This window comes from Oncorhynchus masou, chromosome 18 (genome assembly GCF_036934945.1).
Source record: "Oncorhynchus masou masou isolate Uvic2021 chromosome 18, UVic_Omas_1.1, whole genome shotgun sequence".
Lineage (NCBI taxonomy): Eukaryota > Metazoa > Chordata > Actinopteri > Salmoniformes > Salmonidae > Oncorhynchus > Oncorhynchus masou.
The window spans coordinates 74,541,567-74,558,593 of NC_088229.1; the positions used below are offsets into that span (position 1 = coordinate 74,541,567).

General features: G+C 41.2%; 1 protein-coding gene across 1 annotated transcript in view; it reads left to right on the top strand.

Annotated features, from left to right (window-relative positions):
- Window positions 1–2,535: 2,535 nt before the first annotated feature.
- The window catches only part of LOC135505266 (zinc finger CCHC domain-containing protein 24-like), a 48,436-nt gene continuing 33,944 nt past the window's right edge, over window positions 2,536–17,027 (top strand). The window contains exons 1-2 of the mRNA XM_064924475.1: window positions 2,536–3,079; window positions 16,503–16,703. Coding sequence (XP_064780547.1) covers window positions 2,840–3,079; window positions 16,503–16,703 — 441 coding nt within the window. The 5' untranslated portion in view covers window positions 2,536–2,839. The remainder of the gene's footprint in view (window positions 3,080–16,502; window positions 16,704–17,027) is intronic.

Here is a 17,027-nt window from a genome sequence, read left to right on the forward strand (position 1 = left end):
GTCACTCAATACCATTTTCAAATGTTTCTAATTTGCAAATCTCTCATTTACAATTAACTTTTAATATAACACAGTCATATGAATACTGTGCAAACTTAAACTAAGTAATTTACTTCCTTTTATAGTTATTATTGTATCACTGTATTCAGTAGCTGATGGGTTGGTTTTGCATCAGCAGTTTTTCTCTTGTTATGTCACTCACTAGCCAGGTTTCCATAGAAACGATGGCGACAGATTTTCAAACGAATATTCTAACATATGCATTAATAAAATATGCACATTTTCCCCACCAGAGATGTGTTTCCATGCAAAATGATTTGGTGCGGATTTAAAAAAAATCTGTGCGTAATGATGTAGTGCACATAAAAATACCTTTTTGCAGTTAATTTCCCACGTGCCGAATAAAAAATACAAGTTAAATGTGTTTCCATATAATTTTCAAATGTTTTCCATTATATAGTGAATGTGCCCACTCCGGTATTGGCAGGTGTGCTCGAGCCAACAGTTCGCAGATACGGTGTGGGTAGACTAGTCTACATGATGAGATTACTACGGACAAAAGAGCGAGATTATTTTAATTTGTCAAAACGGCACCCAGTCAACGATCATCTTGTCACCTGAATAAGACCCTGTATATTTATTATAAATCAGCATCCAACTCGTCACCGTGCACTTTCCCCACCCCGTGAAGTTCATCATAATTTATGTCATCTGTAGCCTAATAAACTGCATGGTTTCCTGAGTCACAGTGGGAGGACGACACACCATATCATCTCATGACTCCAAGTTTACTTCCATATGATGGTTATTGTGTCAATAGTCGTGCATAAAAGCGTTTCCACCACCATTTATCGTATCATTTATTTTACTAACAGAAAAAAAGTACTTTGGTTTGACAAAATATTGAAAGTTTACCTAGAATTTAGCTGTTTCCATTAGGTTTATGACCTTGTTTAATCTGACATGTAGGTCTACTTTACTCGCATAAAAAGGTTGAATGGAAATCGGCCTATCCCATCCATAACATTCAATACCCACTACACAGGAATGGGAAAAGTACCCAATTGTCATACTTGAGTAAAAATAAAGACACCTGAATATAACGTTACTCAAGTTATTGTGAAAGTCACCCAGTAAAATACTACTTGAGTAAAAGTTTAAAAGTATTTGGTTTTAAATATATTTAACCGATGCACTATGCAGAAATCCCTCTGCTATTTCCTGTTTCCTAAAATTCAAATAGTTTGCTTAATTTCAGTTTATGTGGCAAAACAAGCAAGTACAGTGTTGAGAATCCTTATACCATCTAAACCGCTGTGAAATATATTTTCCATAAACACAAATATTGTATTTTCTGTTGTTTGAAGCTGGTGTACAAAACTGAAAATAAAAGACACAAAAACAAAACTTAAAGAACAGGGAAGCATAGAAATAGCGCACATAGAACATATCTACCGCTTCGTACACTTGGTTTCAATGAGAACGACAGATCTATAACTCACATGTCTATATGAATTTTGCAGCTTTAAGTATCCCAAATTAAATGTAATTGCTCAAAAATACTTAAGTATCAAAATTAAAAGTATAAATAATTTCAAATTCCTTATATTATGGAAACTGCATAAGTACTAGTCTACTTTAAAGTATTTTTTGTTTATTAGCCTATGTTATACCACTGCCACTACAACTCTCCAGCATCAGTCATGAAAACCTGACCCTACTGTAGCTATCGAGACTACTCTAGCATAGATTACAACATAATACCCATAAAACCTAGCGGTCAAACAAGGAAATGGTTCCAATCTTTTTTCCACCGTTCATTTTATCCCATTGGGGATTTTAGAAACGCTTAAAATAAGGGACGTGTTTTGTGTCGGCATGGCGTTTAGATAACCGTGTAAATCTCTCTAGGACAAGGTGACTTTTATCAATATATTCATCTGTATTTACCCCCCCCCCCTTAAATTACATGCTAATTAAATGCTAATGTGGCTATCATAAAGAACTACAAATGCCATGATGATCTGGATGAGACTGCCGAATTGAGGCAAAGGTAAGAACCTCTGGATGAACTATCTAATGTTAGCTAAATGTAGTAGGGAATAAATAGGCTATATTTCTTTAAATTAACAGTTCTGTGAACTGTCTTGTGCACGTTTTAAATTGACACAATACCTGTTAGTAAAGGTGTCAGCGAGAGATGACATGCAGAAGCATGCTGGGATTTGTAATTTTGCAAGATGTTTACTTTGATGCTAATTAGCATTTTCGAATCTGAGTGTAAATATTGCCGAATATATTAACAAAAGTCACCTTTATCCGAAATAGATTTACATTGTTATCAAACTACAGGCCAGGGTAAGCCTACAAGAAACACTGCCTTTATGTTAAATGTTTGTAAAATCCCCTATGGGAAAAATTATTGGAAACATTTTCCTGATTGACCGCAAGGTTTTATGGGTATTGTGACATCTCCACTGTGGGGCTCTATCAGACCTCCTAGCTATTCACAATGAAGCACTCCAATGATCGAGAGAGAATATGCAATGAGCTGAGCTCATCCCAGCTGTGGTCTACGGTGAGTGGAGATGGGCTACAGAGTGGAGTCCACATATATTTTGACTGGCACACACGTTTTACCCTGTCATGCCTTCATCACGGTTCTCCCGTGACCGTAAATGCAAGGATCTTTTTTTTTTATCGGGTTAAAGAGGTCGAAAGGATTTCTTTTTGTATCAGGTTTAGGTGATTTGGTTTTGGTAGCCTAATTGTGCAGCAATAACTCCTGAGGCGCTTTAACTTCCAAGACGCGCTGTGCGTTCCTCTTCCAAAGATCAACATGATGTCTGCGATAGATACGGGTACATCTGTGTACCAACCAGCACAACTACTGAACTGGATCTATATGTCTCTACAAGACTCCCACCAGATCAATGACTTCGAAGCGTTCAGACCGGATTCTGAGAGTTCTCCATCGGACGAGAACAACTACAAACAACGGTCCGCTGCTGCTGTCGACCTGAGCTCGGCGCTCAACTCAAACTATCTTAACAATTTCTTGCAACTTCAGAGGAATGAGGTAAAGTTGTGAAAAGCTTACTAAAAAACAACAACTATGAAATATGTGATTTGCACAAACTGCACAGTGTGTCATGCCAAATAACTTTGATTGAACTTCATCCAATATTGTATTCTGTCATTCAAAGAACAATTATAATGTTGTCATTGCAATGAACACTTTTAACCATATTTTTGTTGTTGTCTCAAGTTGAACATAAAATCTGTATATTGTATGATTACCCCATTCACTTGAAGCATGCATAGATATGTTATTATATCATTTGCTTTTGATTATAATAATAATTATACTCAACCCATAGGGCTACAAATCTTACGGTCCCATTTTAAGAATGAAAGCAGAGCCCTTGCGGTCTAAGGCACTGCATCTCAGTGCTAGAGGCGTCACTACAGACCCTGGTTCGAATCCAGGCTGTATCACAACCAGCTGTGATTGGGAGTCCCATCAGGCGGCGCACAATTGGCACAGCGTCGTCTGGGTTTTCCCGGGGTAGGCCGTTATTGTAAATAACAATTTGTTATTAACTGACTAGCCTAGTTAAATAAAGGTTCAATTAAAAATAATGTTAATAATAATTTACCAATCCAATGTGCCATCCTACATATTTTCACATTTTAATGCATGACCCACTTACAATATTGTTTTAGTTGGACGTACAGCAACGTACAGTAACGTACAGTAAACGTACAGTAATGTACAGTAAACGTATAGTAACATACAGTAAACGTACAGTAAACATACTGTAACGTACAGTAACATACAGTAAACATACAGTAAACGTACAGTAAACATACAGTAAACATACAGTAAACGTACAGTAAACGTACAGTAACGTACAGTAAACGTACAGTAACATACAGTAAATGTACAGTAACGTACAGTAACGTACAGTAATATACAGTAAACGTACAGTAAGCATACAGTAAACATACAGTAAACGTACAGTAAGTAACGTACAGTAACGTACAGTAAACATACAGTAATATAGAGTAAACGTCCAGTAAACGTACAGTAAACGTACAGTAACATACAGTAACATACAGTAACGTACAGTACTATACAGTAACGTATAGTAACATACAGTAACATACAGTAATATAGAGTAAACGTACAGTAAATGTACAGTAAACGTACAGTAAACGTACAGTAACGTACAGTAAATGTACAGTAAACGTACAGTAACGTACAGTAAACATACAGTAATATAGAGTAAATGTCCAGTAAACGTACAGTAAACATACAGTAAACGTACAGTAACGTACAGTAACGTACAGTAACATACAGTAAACATACAGTAATATAGAGTAAACATACAGTAAACGTACAGTAAACGTACAGTAACGTACAGTAAATGTACAGTAAACGTACAGTAACGTACAGTAAACATACAGTAATATAGAGTAAACGTCCAGTAAACGTACAGTAAACGTACAGTAACATACAGTAAAATACAGTAATATACAGTAAACATACAGTAACGTACAGTAACATACAGTAACGTACAGTAATATACAGTAAACACAGTAAGATACAGTAATGTACAGTAACATACAGTAACGTACCATAATATACAGTAAACGTACAGTAACATACAGTAAATGTACAGTAAACGTACAGTAACGTACAGTAAACATACAGTAACATACAGTAAACATACAGTAACATACAGTAAATGTACAGTAACGTACAGTAACGTACAGTAACATACAGTAACATACAGTAACATACAGTAACGTACAGTAATATACAGTAAACACAGTAATGTACAGTAACATACAGTAACATACAGTAAACGTACAGTAACATACAGTAAACGTACAGCAACGTACAGTAACGTACAGTAACCTACAGTAACACAGTAATATACAGTAATGTACAGTAAACATACAGTAAACACAGTAACATACAGTAACGTACAGTAAACATACAGTAACGTACAGTAATACAGGGGTCCTGTGTGGCTCAGTCGGTAGAGCATGGCGCTTGCAACGCCAAGCGTCGTGGGTTCGTTTCCCACTGGGGCCACCCATATGCAAAAAGTAGTGGCCCCAGCCGACTTGTAAGTCGCTTTGGACAAAAGCGTCTGCTAAATGGGATATTATATTATTATTATAGTAATATACAGTAAACACAGTAACATTCAGTAACATACAGTAACATACAGTAAACATACCGTAACGTACAGTAACGTACAGTAATTGTACAGCAACGTACAGTAACGTACAGTAAACGTTCAGTAAACGTATACTAACGTACAGTAACATACAGTAACATACAGTAATATACAGTAAACGTACAGTAACATACAGTAACATACAGTAACGTACAGTAATATACAGTAAACACAGTAACATACAGTAATGTACAGTAACATACAGTAACGTACCGTAATATACAGTAAACGTACAGTAACATACAGTAAATGTACAGTAAACGTACAGTAACATACAGTAACATACATTAACATACAGTAACGTACAGTAATATACAGTAAACACAGTAATGTACAGTAACATACAGTAACCTAAAGTAACACAGTAATATACAGTAATGTACAGTAAACATACAGTAAACACAGTAACATACAGTAACGTACAGTAAACATACAGTAACGTACAGTAATATACAGTAACATACAGTAACGTACAGTACTATACAGTAACATACAGTAACGTACAGTAACATACAGTAACATACAGCAACATACATTAATCTACAGTAAACGTACAGTAACGTACAGTAAACATACAGTAATATAGAGTAAACGTACAGTAAATGTACAGTAATCGTACAGTAAACGTACAGTAACGTACAGTACATGTACAGTAAACATACAGTAATATAGAGTAAACGTCCAGTAAACGTCCAGTAAACGTACAGTAAACGTACAGTAATATAGAGTAAACGTCCAGTAAACTCACAGTAACATACAGTAACATACAGTAATATACAGTAAACATACAGTAACGTACAGTAACATACAGTAACATACAGTAATATACAGTAAACACAGTGACATACAGTAATGTACAGTAACATACAGTAACGTACCGTAATATACAGTAAACGTACAGTAAATGTACAGTAAACGTACAGTAACGTACAGTAAACGTACAGTAACGTACAGTAATATACAGTAACATACAGTAACATACAGTAACGTACAGTAATATACAGTAAACACAGTAATGTATTATTATATTATTATTATATTATTATATTAATGTACAGTAACATACAGTAACATACAGTAAATGTACAGTAACATACAGTAAACGTTCAGCAATGTACAGTAACCTACAGTAACACAGTAATATACAGTAACGTACAGTAAACATACAGTAAACACAGTAACATACAGTAATGTACAGTAAACATACAGTAACATACAGTAACATACAGTAACATACAGTAAATGTACAGTAACATACAGTAAACGTTCAGCAATGTACAGTAACGTACAGTCACCTACAGTAACACAGTAATATACAGTAACGTACAGTAAACATACAGTAAACACAGTAACATACAGTAACGTACAGTAAACACAGTAACGTACAGTAACATACAGTAACATACAGTAAACGTACAGTAACATACAGTAACATACAGTAAACGTACAGTAACGTACAGTAAACGTACAGCAACGTTCAGTAAACGTACAGCAACATACAGTAACATACAGTAAACGTACAGTAACATACAGTAAACGTACAGCAACGTTCAGTAAACGTACCGTAACGTACAGTAACGTACAGCAACCTACAGTAAATGTACAGCAACGTACAGTAACATACAGTAAACATTCAGTAAACGTATACTAACGTACAGTAACATACAGCAATATACAGTAAACATACAGTAAACGTACAGTAGCATACAGTAACGTACAGTAATATACAGTAACATACAGTAACGTACCGTAACATACAGTAATGTACAGTAACATACAGTAATGTACAGTAACATACAGTAAAGTACCGTAACATACAGTAATGTACAGTAACATACAGTAATGTACAGTAACATACAGTAACGTACCGTAACGTACAGTAAACGTACAGTAAATGTACAGCAACGTACAGTAATATACAGTAAACGTACAGTAACATACAGTAACGTACCGTAACGTCCTGTAACGTACAGTAAACGTTCAGTAAACGTATACTAACGTACAGTAACATACAGCAATGTACAGTAAACGTTCAGTAAACGTTCAGTAAACGTACAGTAAATCCCTAGCTCTGACATACCTGCCTCCATTGGGCCACAACAGTGTGGTGACTGGTGATTAGCTGCATGTAGGCTATAGTATGAATGAGCCCCTCTTACACAGTACATAGTGCCTGGTGTGTGTTGAGACCGTTCTGATGTCAGTGGGCTGCCAGGGGGAGGTAGGGCAGGTTGAAAAAGTCTAAGTCCCAAACGGCACCCTATTCCCTAAGAAGAGCACTATTTTTGACCAGGGACCGTAGGGCTAGGGTCAAAAGTAGTGCACTATATAGGGGATAGGGTGCCGTTTGTGACGTAGGCCCTATGCAATGTTTCTATACTGCATGGGGCCTGCTGGTGGTGGTGCTCAATTTGATTACCATCCCTCTCAGGAGAAGTCAGGAGAAGTCTGACACATAGACCGGTACAGTATGTCAAGTAGAATAGCACATTCATCCGGCGCGGAAGAAACTAAGGATTTATTTGGCTTGTGAGATATGCTACAGAAAGCTAGGCTGTATCTTATTCGCTATATACTGCTTTCTTTTTTGGGGGGGAGGGGGGGGGGGTGTCGCAAAAGACATCAACGTGAAGTTTATAGGAGCATATCAAATTTGGTGTCAAATGAAAGTAAAATCAAGGCATCCGTTCAGCCATTTTCCAACCTAAAATAAACAGATCTATGGTGACAAAGATGGAAAAGGGGTCTTGAAAAACATCTAGTAGAAGAAGTAAGGTATTAAAAGTAAGGTATTATTATAAAAGGTATCAGAAATACACACAAAAAAAACCCACAATCATTTTGAAGACTCCTGACAACTAATATCAACATTTATATTTAGTTTTGCGGAAATTATTTTGAGTTCTGTAAGTTTACGGAAATATTACCTAATGTCTTGTCATTCTGTGAACCGAAAACCCACATATTTTAAAGATATTTTCTACTTTCTCTCCCTCATGAGGAGGGAGGATCATGAAAGATCACTAAAGTAACATGTAAAGGGGGACCTACCAATTTTTTTTATTTTTTTTACTGATGTCAAGTTTTTTTCTGAATTTTTAAATGACTAAAAAGCTTCACTGGGAACAGAGTGATCGAAAAATAAGTTACACAATGACTGCAATTGAATTGGCCAATCATAGTAGTCACAAACCACAATTGCAGTATAGCACATTACAGTATAGTAGAGTTCAGTACAGTAGAGTTCAGTACAGTAGAGTTCAGTACAGTAGAGTTCAGTATAGTAGAGTTCCGTAGAGTTCAGTACAGTAGAGTTCAGTACAGTAGAGTTCAGTACAGTAGAGTTCCGTACAGTAGAGTTCCGTACAGTAGAGTTCCGTAGAGTTCAGTACAGTAGAGTTCCGTAGAGTTCAGTACAGTTCAGTAGAGTTCAGTACAGTAGAGTTCAGTATAGTTCAGTAGAGTTCAGTACAGTACAGTAGAGTTCAGTACAGTAGAGTTCAGTACAGTAGAGTTCAGAACAGTAGAGTTCAGTACAGTAGAGTTCCGTACAGTAGAGTTCCGTAGAGTTCAGTACAGTAGAGTTCCGTAGAGTTCAGTACAGTTCAGTAGAGTTCAGTACAGTAGAGTTCAGTACAGTACAGTAGAGTTCAGTACAGTAGAGTTCAGTACAGTAGAGTTCAGTACAGTAGAGTTCCGTACAGTAGAGTTCCGTACAGTAGAGTTCCGTACAGTAGAGTTCCGTAGAGTTCAGTACAGTAGAGTTCCGTAGAGTTCAGTACAGGTCAGTAGAGTTCAGTACAGTATAGTTCAGTAGAGTTCAGTACAGTACAGTACAGTAGAGTACAGTAGAGTTCAGTACAGTAGAGTTCCGTAGAGTTCAGTACAGTACAGTTCAGTACAGTAGAGTTCAGTACAGTACAGTTCAGTACAGTAGAGTACAGTACAGTACAGTAGACTACAGTAGAGTTCAGTACAGTAGAGTTCCGTAGAGTTCAGTACAGTACAGTTTAGTACGGTAGAGTTCAGTTCAGTACAGTAGAGTTCAGTAGACTAGAGTTCAGTAGACTAGAGTTCAGTAGAGTAGAGTTCAGTAGAGTAGAGTACAGTCGAGTACAGTCGAGTACAGTCGAGTACAGTAGAGTACAGTAGAGTACAGTCGAGTATAGTACAGTACAGTACAGTAGAGTACAGTCGAGTATAGTACAGTACAGTAGAGTACTGTAGAGTATAGTTCAGTACATTTGAGTACAGTACAGTAGAGTTCTGTAGAGTACAGTACAGTAGAGTTCTGTAGAGTTCAGTACAGTAGAGTTCAGTACAGTACAGTTCCTTAGTGTAGAGTTCAGTAGGGTATAGTTCAGTAGAGTATAGTTCAGTAGAGTAGAGTTCAGTAGAGTTCAGTAGAGTACAGTAGAGTTCAGTACAGTATAGTTCCTTAGTGTAGAGTTCAGTAGAGTATAGTTCTGTAGTGTAGAGAAATAAAAGCTGAAATAAATCATTCTCTCTGCTATTATTCTGACATTTCACATTCTTAAAATAAAGTGGTGATCCTGCCTGACCTAAGACAGGGTATATTTACTCTGATTAAATGTCAGGAATTATGAAAAACTGAGTTTAAAATATATTTGTCTGAGGTTTATGTAAACTTCTGACTTCAACTGTATCTACCTTTGTGTAAATATCCAGGATGCATCACCGTGAAGAGAATACCATTCATAATTATGTACAGATCAAGTACCCATGATGCCATTCTGTTACTATCATTTTATTACAGGGTGTTGATCCACTTCACTTCACTGTAGTTTAATAACCAGGTGTCATATCCGACTCTCTTTCTGCAGTCATCGTTGAATATTAATTCGGAGTAGATATTTAAGAGTTTTTTTTGTGTAAATGTAGTCACGTAACATTTGTTACTGTTCTGTTACCAGACTTTAAATCTGTTCCTCAAATAAATGTGTTTTAGTAAAATGTTCAGTTGTTAAAAGTAAACTTTTGCATATACTGTAGGTGTAAGTGTGTTTAACTTTGCGATCAATGGTAATTTGCTCGACGTACATTTTTTAAGTGTAAAAGTGAGACTCAGCGTCACCCTGTCACTGTGTAATTGCCCATTTCATAAATGCTTGAATGTGTTCTAGTAGATGTCATGATTAAGACAGTGGAGTTATCAAATCAAATCAAATTTATTTATAAAGCCCTTCGTACATCAGCTGATATCTCAAAGTGCTGTACAGAAACCCAGCCTTAAACCTCAAACAGCAAGCAATGTAGGTGTAGAAGCACGGTGGCTAGGAAAAACTCCCTAGAAAGGCCAAAACCTAGGAAGAAACCTAGAGAAGAACCAGGCTGTGGGGTGGCCAGTCCTCTTCTGGCTATGCCGGGTGGAGATTTTATAACAGAACATGGCCAAGATGTTCAAATGTTCATATATATGTCCCCAGTCCACGGCCAGGTGGACTGGGGACAGCAAGGAGTCATCATGTCAGGTAGTCCTGAGGCATGGTCCTAGGGCTCAGGTCCTCCGAGAGAGAGAAAGAAAGAGAGAAAGAGAGAATTAGAGAGGTCATAATTAAATTCACACAGGACACCGGATAGGACAGGAGAAGTACTCCAGATATAACAAAGTGACCCGAGCCCCCCGACACGTAAACTACTGCAGCATAAATACTGGAGGCTGAGACAGGAGGGGTCAGGAGTTATGACGATATCCACGAGAGCATTCATTAAATACTTGATTCTATATGCTGTTTGAAGTTGTAGCTGCTATGATGACCCTGGGTTAGTGTATAACCCCCCCCCCAAAGGTGCGGACTCCGGCTGCAAAACCTGAACCTATAGGGGAGGGTCTGGATGGGCATCTGTCCACGGTGGCGGCTCTGGTGCGGGACGTGGACCCCACTCCATCATAGTCTTGGCCCACTTAAGTGGCGCTTTTGGAGAGGCGAACCTCGCCTCGGACTGGGGACCCTTGCAGCGGGCCCCGAATAGACGGGTGAAGGGAAGCGGAGTGAAGGGAAGCGCTGAACAGGAGGGAGGCTCTGGAAGGGCTGGACAGGCGGGAGCACCTGTAGGGAGGAGACAGCCTGGTGCGTGGGGCTGCCACAGGAGGCCTGGTGCGTGGAGGAGGCACTGGATGGACCGGACTGTGGAGGCTCTCTGGAGGTCTCGAGCACCGAGCCTGCACAACCTGTCCTGGCAGGATACTCCCTGTAAACCGGCAAGTGCGGCGGGGTGGAACAGACCGCACTGGGCTGTGCTGGCGACCCGGGGACACCGTGCGTAGGGCTGGGACCATATAACCCGGGCCGAGGAGACGCACTGGAGACCAGATGCGCTGAGCCGGCTTCATTATTCCTGGCTCGATGTCCACTCTAGCCCGGCCGATACGAGGAGCTGCGATGTAGTGCACCGGGCTATGCCTGCGCACTGGGGACACCGTGCGCCTCACGGCATAACACGGTGCCTGCCCAGTCAACCTCTCGCCACGGTAAGCATGGGGAGTTGGCTCAGGTCTCCTACCTGACTTAGCCACACTCCCCGTGTGCCTCCCCCAAGACATTTTTGGGGATGCCTCTCGGGCTTCCTTGCCAGCCGTGTTCCCTCAAAGCGCTTGCTCCCTTTACCTGCTGCCTCCCCCTCCTGGCTGCCTCCACCTGTTCTCACTGGAGGCGATCCCTTCCAGCCAGGATCTCCTCCCATGTGGAGGAACCCTTCCCGTGTTCATGAGTCCATTCCACGCTGCTCCTGGTTACCACGCTGCTTGGTCCTTTTTTGGTGGGTAGTTCTGTAACGGCTGTTGGAAGGAGAGGACCAAGGTGCAGCGTGTTATGTGTCCATATATTTAGATCCGTTCCACATCCAGATCCATTCCATTCCACAGCATGATCCATTCCACATCCTGATCCAGTTCCATTCCACATCCTGATCCAGATCCATTCCACATCCTGATCCAGATCCATTCCACATCCTGATCCATTCCATATCCTGATCCAGATCCATTCCATTCCACATCCTGATCCAGATCCATTCTATATCCTGATCCAGATCCATTCCATTCCACATCCTGATCCAGATCCATTCTATATCCTGATCCAGATCCATTCCATTCCACATCCTGATCCATTCCATTCCACATCCTGATCCATTCCATTCCACATCATGATCCAGATCCATTCCACATCCTGTTCCAGATCCATTCCTGATCCACATCCTGATCCAGATCCATTCCACATCCTGTTCCAGATCCATTCCATTCCACATCCTGATCCATTCCACATCTAGATCCAGTTCCATTCCACATCCTGATCCAGTTCCATTCCACATCCTGATCCAGATCCATTCCACATCCTGATCCAGATCCATTCCACATCCTGATCCAGATCCATTCCACATCCACATCCTGATCCACATCCTGATCCAGATCCATTCCACATCCTGATCTAGATCCATTCCACATCCTGATCCAGTTCCATTCCACATCCTGATCCAGTTCCATTCCACATCCTGATCCATTCCACATCCTGATCCAGTTCCATTCCACATCCTGATCCATTCCACATCCTGATCCAGTTCCATTCCACATCCTGATCCATTCCACATCCTGATCCAGTTCCATTCCACATCCTGATCCATTCCACATCCTGATCCATTCCACATCCTGATCCAGATCCATTCCACATCCTGATCCAGATCCATTCCACATCCTGATCCAGTTCCATTCCACATCCTGATCCATTCCACATCCTGATCCATTCCACATCCTGACCCAGTTCCATTCCACATCCTGATCCAGATACATTCCATTCCACATCCTGATCCAGATCCATTCCACATCCTGATCCATTCCACACCCTGATCCAGACCCATTCCACATCCTGATCCAGATACATTCCATTCCACATCCTGATCCAGATCCATTCCACATCCTGATCCATTCCACACCCTGATCCAGACCCATTCCACATCCTGATCCAGTTCCATTCCACATCCTGATCCATTCCACATCCTGATCCATTCCACATCCAGATCCATTTAACATCCTGATCCAGTTCCATTCCACATCCGGATCCATTCCACATCCTGATCCAGATCCATTCCACATCCTGATCCATTCCATTCCACATCCTTATCCAGTTCCATTACTCATCCTGATCCACATCTTGATCCAGATCCATTCCACATCCTGATCCAGATCCATTCCACATCCTGATCCAGTTCCATTCCACATCCTGATCCATTCCACATCCTGATCCAGATCCATTCCACATCCTGATCCAGATCCATTCCACATCCTGATCTAGATCCATTCCACATCCTGATCCAGTTCCATTTCACATCCTGATCCATTCCACATCCTGATCCAGATCCATTCCACATCCTGATCTAGATCCATTCCACATCCTGATCCAGATCCATTCCAAATCCTGATCCAGATCAATTCCACATCCTGATCCAGTTCCATTCCACATCCTGATCCATTCCACATCCTGATCCAGTTCCATTCCACATCCTGATCCATTCCACATCCTGATCCAGATCCATTCCACATCCTGATCCAGTTCCATTCCACATCCTGATCCATTCCACATCCTGATCCAGTTCCATTCCACATCCTGATCCAGATCCATTCCACATCCTGATCCAGTTCCATTCCACATCCTGATCCAGATACATTCCATTCCACATCCAGATCCATTCAACATCCTGATCCATTCCATTCCACATCCTGATCCATTCCATTCCACATCCTGATCCATTCCATTCCACATCCTGATCCATTCCATTCCACATCCTGATCCATTCCACATCCTGATCCAGATCCATTCAACATCCTGATCCAGTTCCATTCCACATCCTGATCCATTCCATTCCACATCCTGATCCATTCCATTCCACATCCTGATCCAGATCCATTCCATTCCACATCCTGATCCAGATCCATTCCACATCCTGATCCAGTTCCATTCCACATCCTGATCCAGTTCCATTCCACATCCTTATCCATTCCACATCCTGATCCAGATCCATTCCACATCCTGATCTAGATCCATTCCACATCCTGATCCAGATCCATTCCACATCCTGATCCAGATCCATTCAACATCCTGATCCAGTTCCATTCCACATCCTGATCCATTCCATTCCACATCCTGATCCATTCCATTCCACATCCTGATCCAGATCCATTCCATTCCACATCCTGATCCAGATCCATTCCACATCCTGATCCAGTTCCATTCCACATCCTGATCCAGTTCCATTCCACATCCTTATCCATTCCACATCCTGATCCAGATCCATTCCACATCCTGATCTAGATCCATTCCACATCCTGATCCAGATCCATTCCACATCCTGATCCAGATCAATTCCACATCCTGATCCAGTTCCATTCCACATCCTGATCCATTCCACATCCTGATCCAGTTCCATTCCACATCCTGATCCATTCCACATCCTGATCCAGATCCATTCCACATCCTGATCCAGTTCCATTCCACATCCTGATCCATTCCACATCCTGATCCAGTTCCATTCCACATCCTGATCCAGATCCATTCCACATCCTGATCCAGTTCCATTCCACATCCTGATCCATTCCACATCCTGATCCATTCCATTCCACATCCTGATCCAGATCCATTCCACATCCTGATCCATTCCATTCCACATCCTGATCCATTCCACATCCTGATCCATTCCATTCCACATCCTGATCCATTCCACATCCTGATCCATTCCACATCCTGATCCAGATACATTCCATTCCACATCCTGATCCAGATACATTCCATTCCACATCCAGATCCATTCAACATCCTGATCCATTCCATTCCACATCCTGATCCATTCCATTCCACATCCTGATCCAGTTCCATTCCACATCCTGATCCAGATCCATTCCACATCCTGATCCATTCCATTCCACATCCTGATCCAGATCCATTCCATTCCACATCCTGATCCAGATCCATTCCATTCCACATCCTGATCCATTCCATTCCACATCCTGATCCAGGTCCATTCCACATCCTGATCCAGATCCATTCCATTCCACATCCTGATCCAGATCCATTCCATTCCACATCCTGATCCATTCCACAACACATAGTACGTAAGGACTTTTATTGAATCAAATAGCACAACAGCCTGTTGCTTCTTCACACACTGGTGCTATAGTCAGGGTTCATATCCGGATCACAGATACAATGGTACTGATTGTGCCAGCCCAAAAGGGGGGATCAGAAAATGATCCTTGACAAAGGCATTCTGTTCCTCTCAGGAAATGGAATTCTTTCTGCTCGTAGAGGGAATGACAACACATCTGGAAAGATAAAATAATGTCCACTTCTGTTGTGCACCCTGAGGAGACAAGCAGATAGGAAAATCTATCAAGTTGTGGTGTTGTGGCACATACAGATAGATAGGCAGTACTGTAATGGCACAGACAGATAGATAGGCAGTACTGTAATGGCACAGACAGACAGACAGACAGACAGACAGACAGACAGACAGACAGACAGACAGACAGTTCTGTAATGGCACAGACAGACAGACAGACAGACAGACAGACAGACAGACAGACAGACAGACAGACAGACAGACAGACAGACAGACAGTCAGACAGACAGACAGACAGACAGACAGACAGACAGACAGACAGACAGTTCTGTAATGGCACAGACAGACAGACAGACAGACAGACAGACAGACAGACAGACAGACAGACAGTTCTGTAATGGCACAGACAGAGAGACAGAGAGACAGACAGACAGTCAGTCAGTCAGTCAGTACTGTAGGAGCCCTGCCAAGTATCTATCTAAACTCTGTCAGCTAATTGGCACAATCCTGTTTAGGCCTAATATCACAGATTTGACCTTTTAACATGCTCTCAACCACGTGTTATTCACTCAATGCAGAGAGAGGCTCGTCTGTAATTGACATGTTCAGCCAGATTAAATTCTTTCCCATTACTTTAATGACATATTGAGAAAAAAAAATGTGGTTTATCAACTAAATTTCAAGCCCATATTTCACTCAGGGCTCTATTCAATCCGTATCGCCGAAGTATCGTGGAAGGTTAAAATGTAAAGGTGGTTTCCGGTTGAGCCGGCACATGCTGCGATTACCGGGAATGCAGTCTTCTCGACCGCGGCGACGTTGCCTTTAATTTTCCATTGCTGCTATACAGTGGATGTTCACTGCTACAGATTCAATAGAGTCCTCATTGTTTTCTGTCCTCAGGCCTCAAACGACCATTTGTATAGAAGGTCCTCTCCTTACGGCTCACTCAGCAACATCGTAGACGGCCTGAGTTCTCTGACGGACCACTTCTCGGACCTCTCCGTCTCCTCTGAGTCACGCAAACCCAGCAAGCGACCTCCGCCCAACTACCTGTGCCATCTCTGCTTCAACAAAGGACACTACATCAAAGACTGCCCGCAGGTGAGCAGAGCATTGCCCCTACACACACACGCACGCACGCACGCACGCACGCACACACACACACACACACACACACACACACACACACACACACACACACACACACACACACACACACACACACACACACAATCAAAGACTAACCCCAGCTGAGCTGGTTCTGGCGCCATCTGAAACCAAGCAGCTTCCCCTCTCCTTTTGGCAAAGCTACAGTCCGATGAAGGTACAGAACATTGCAGCCACTTTGCAAAACAGATGCCTTTTTTTTTATTTTGGCATATGTATCATCGATGTAATGTTGAAGTGGTGAGGAAAGATCAGGAC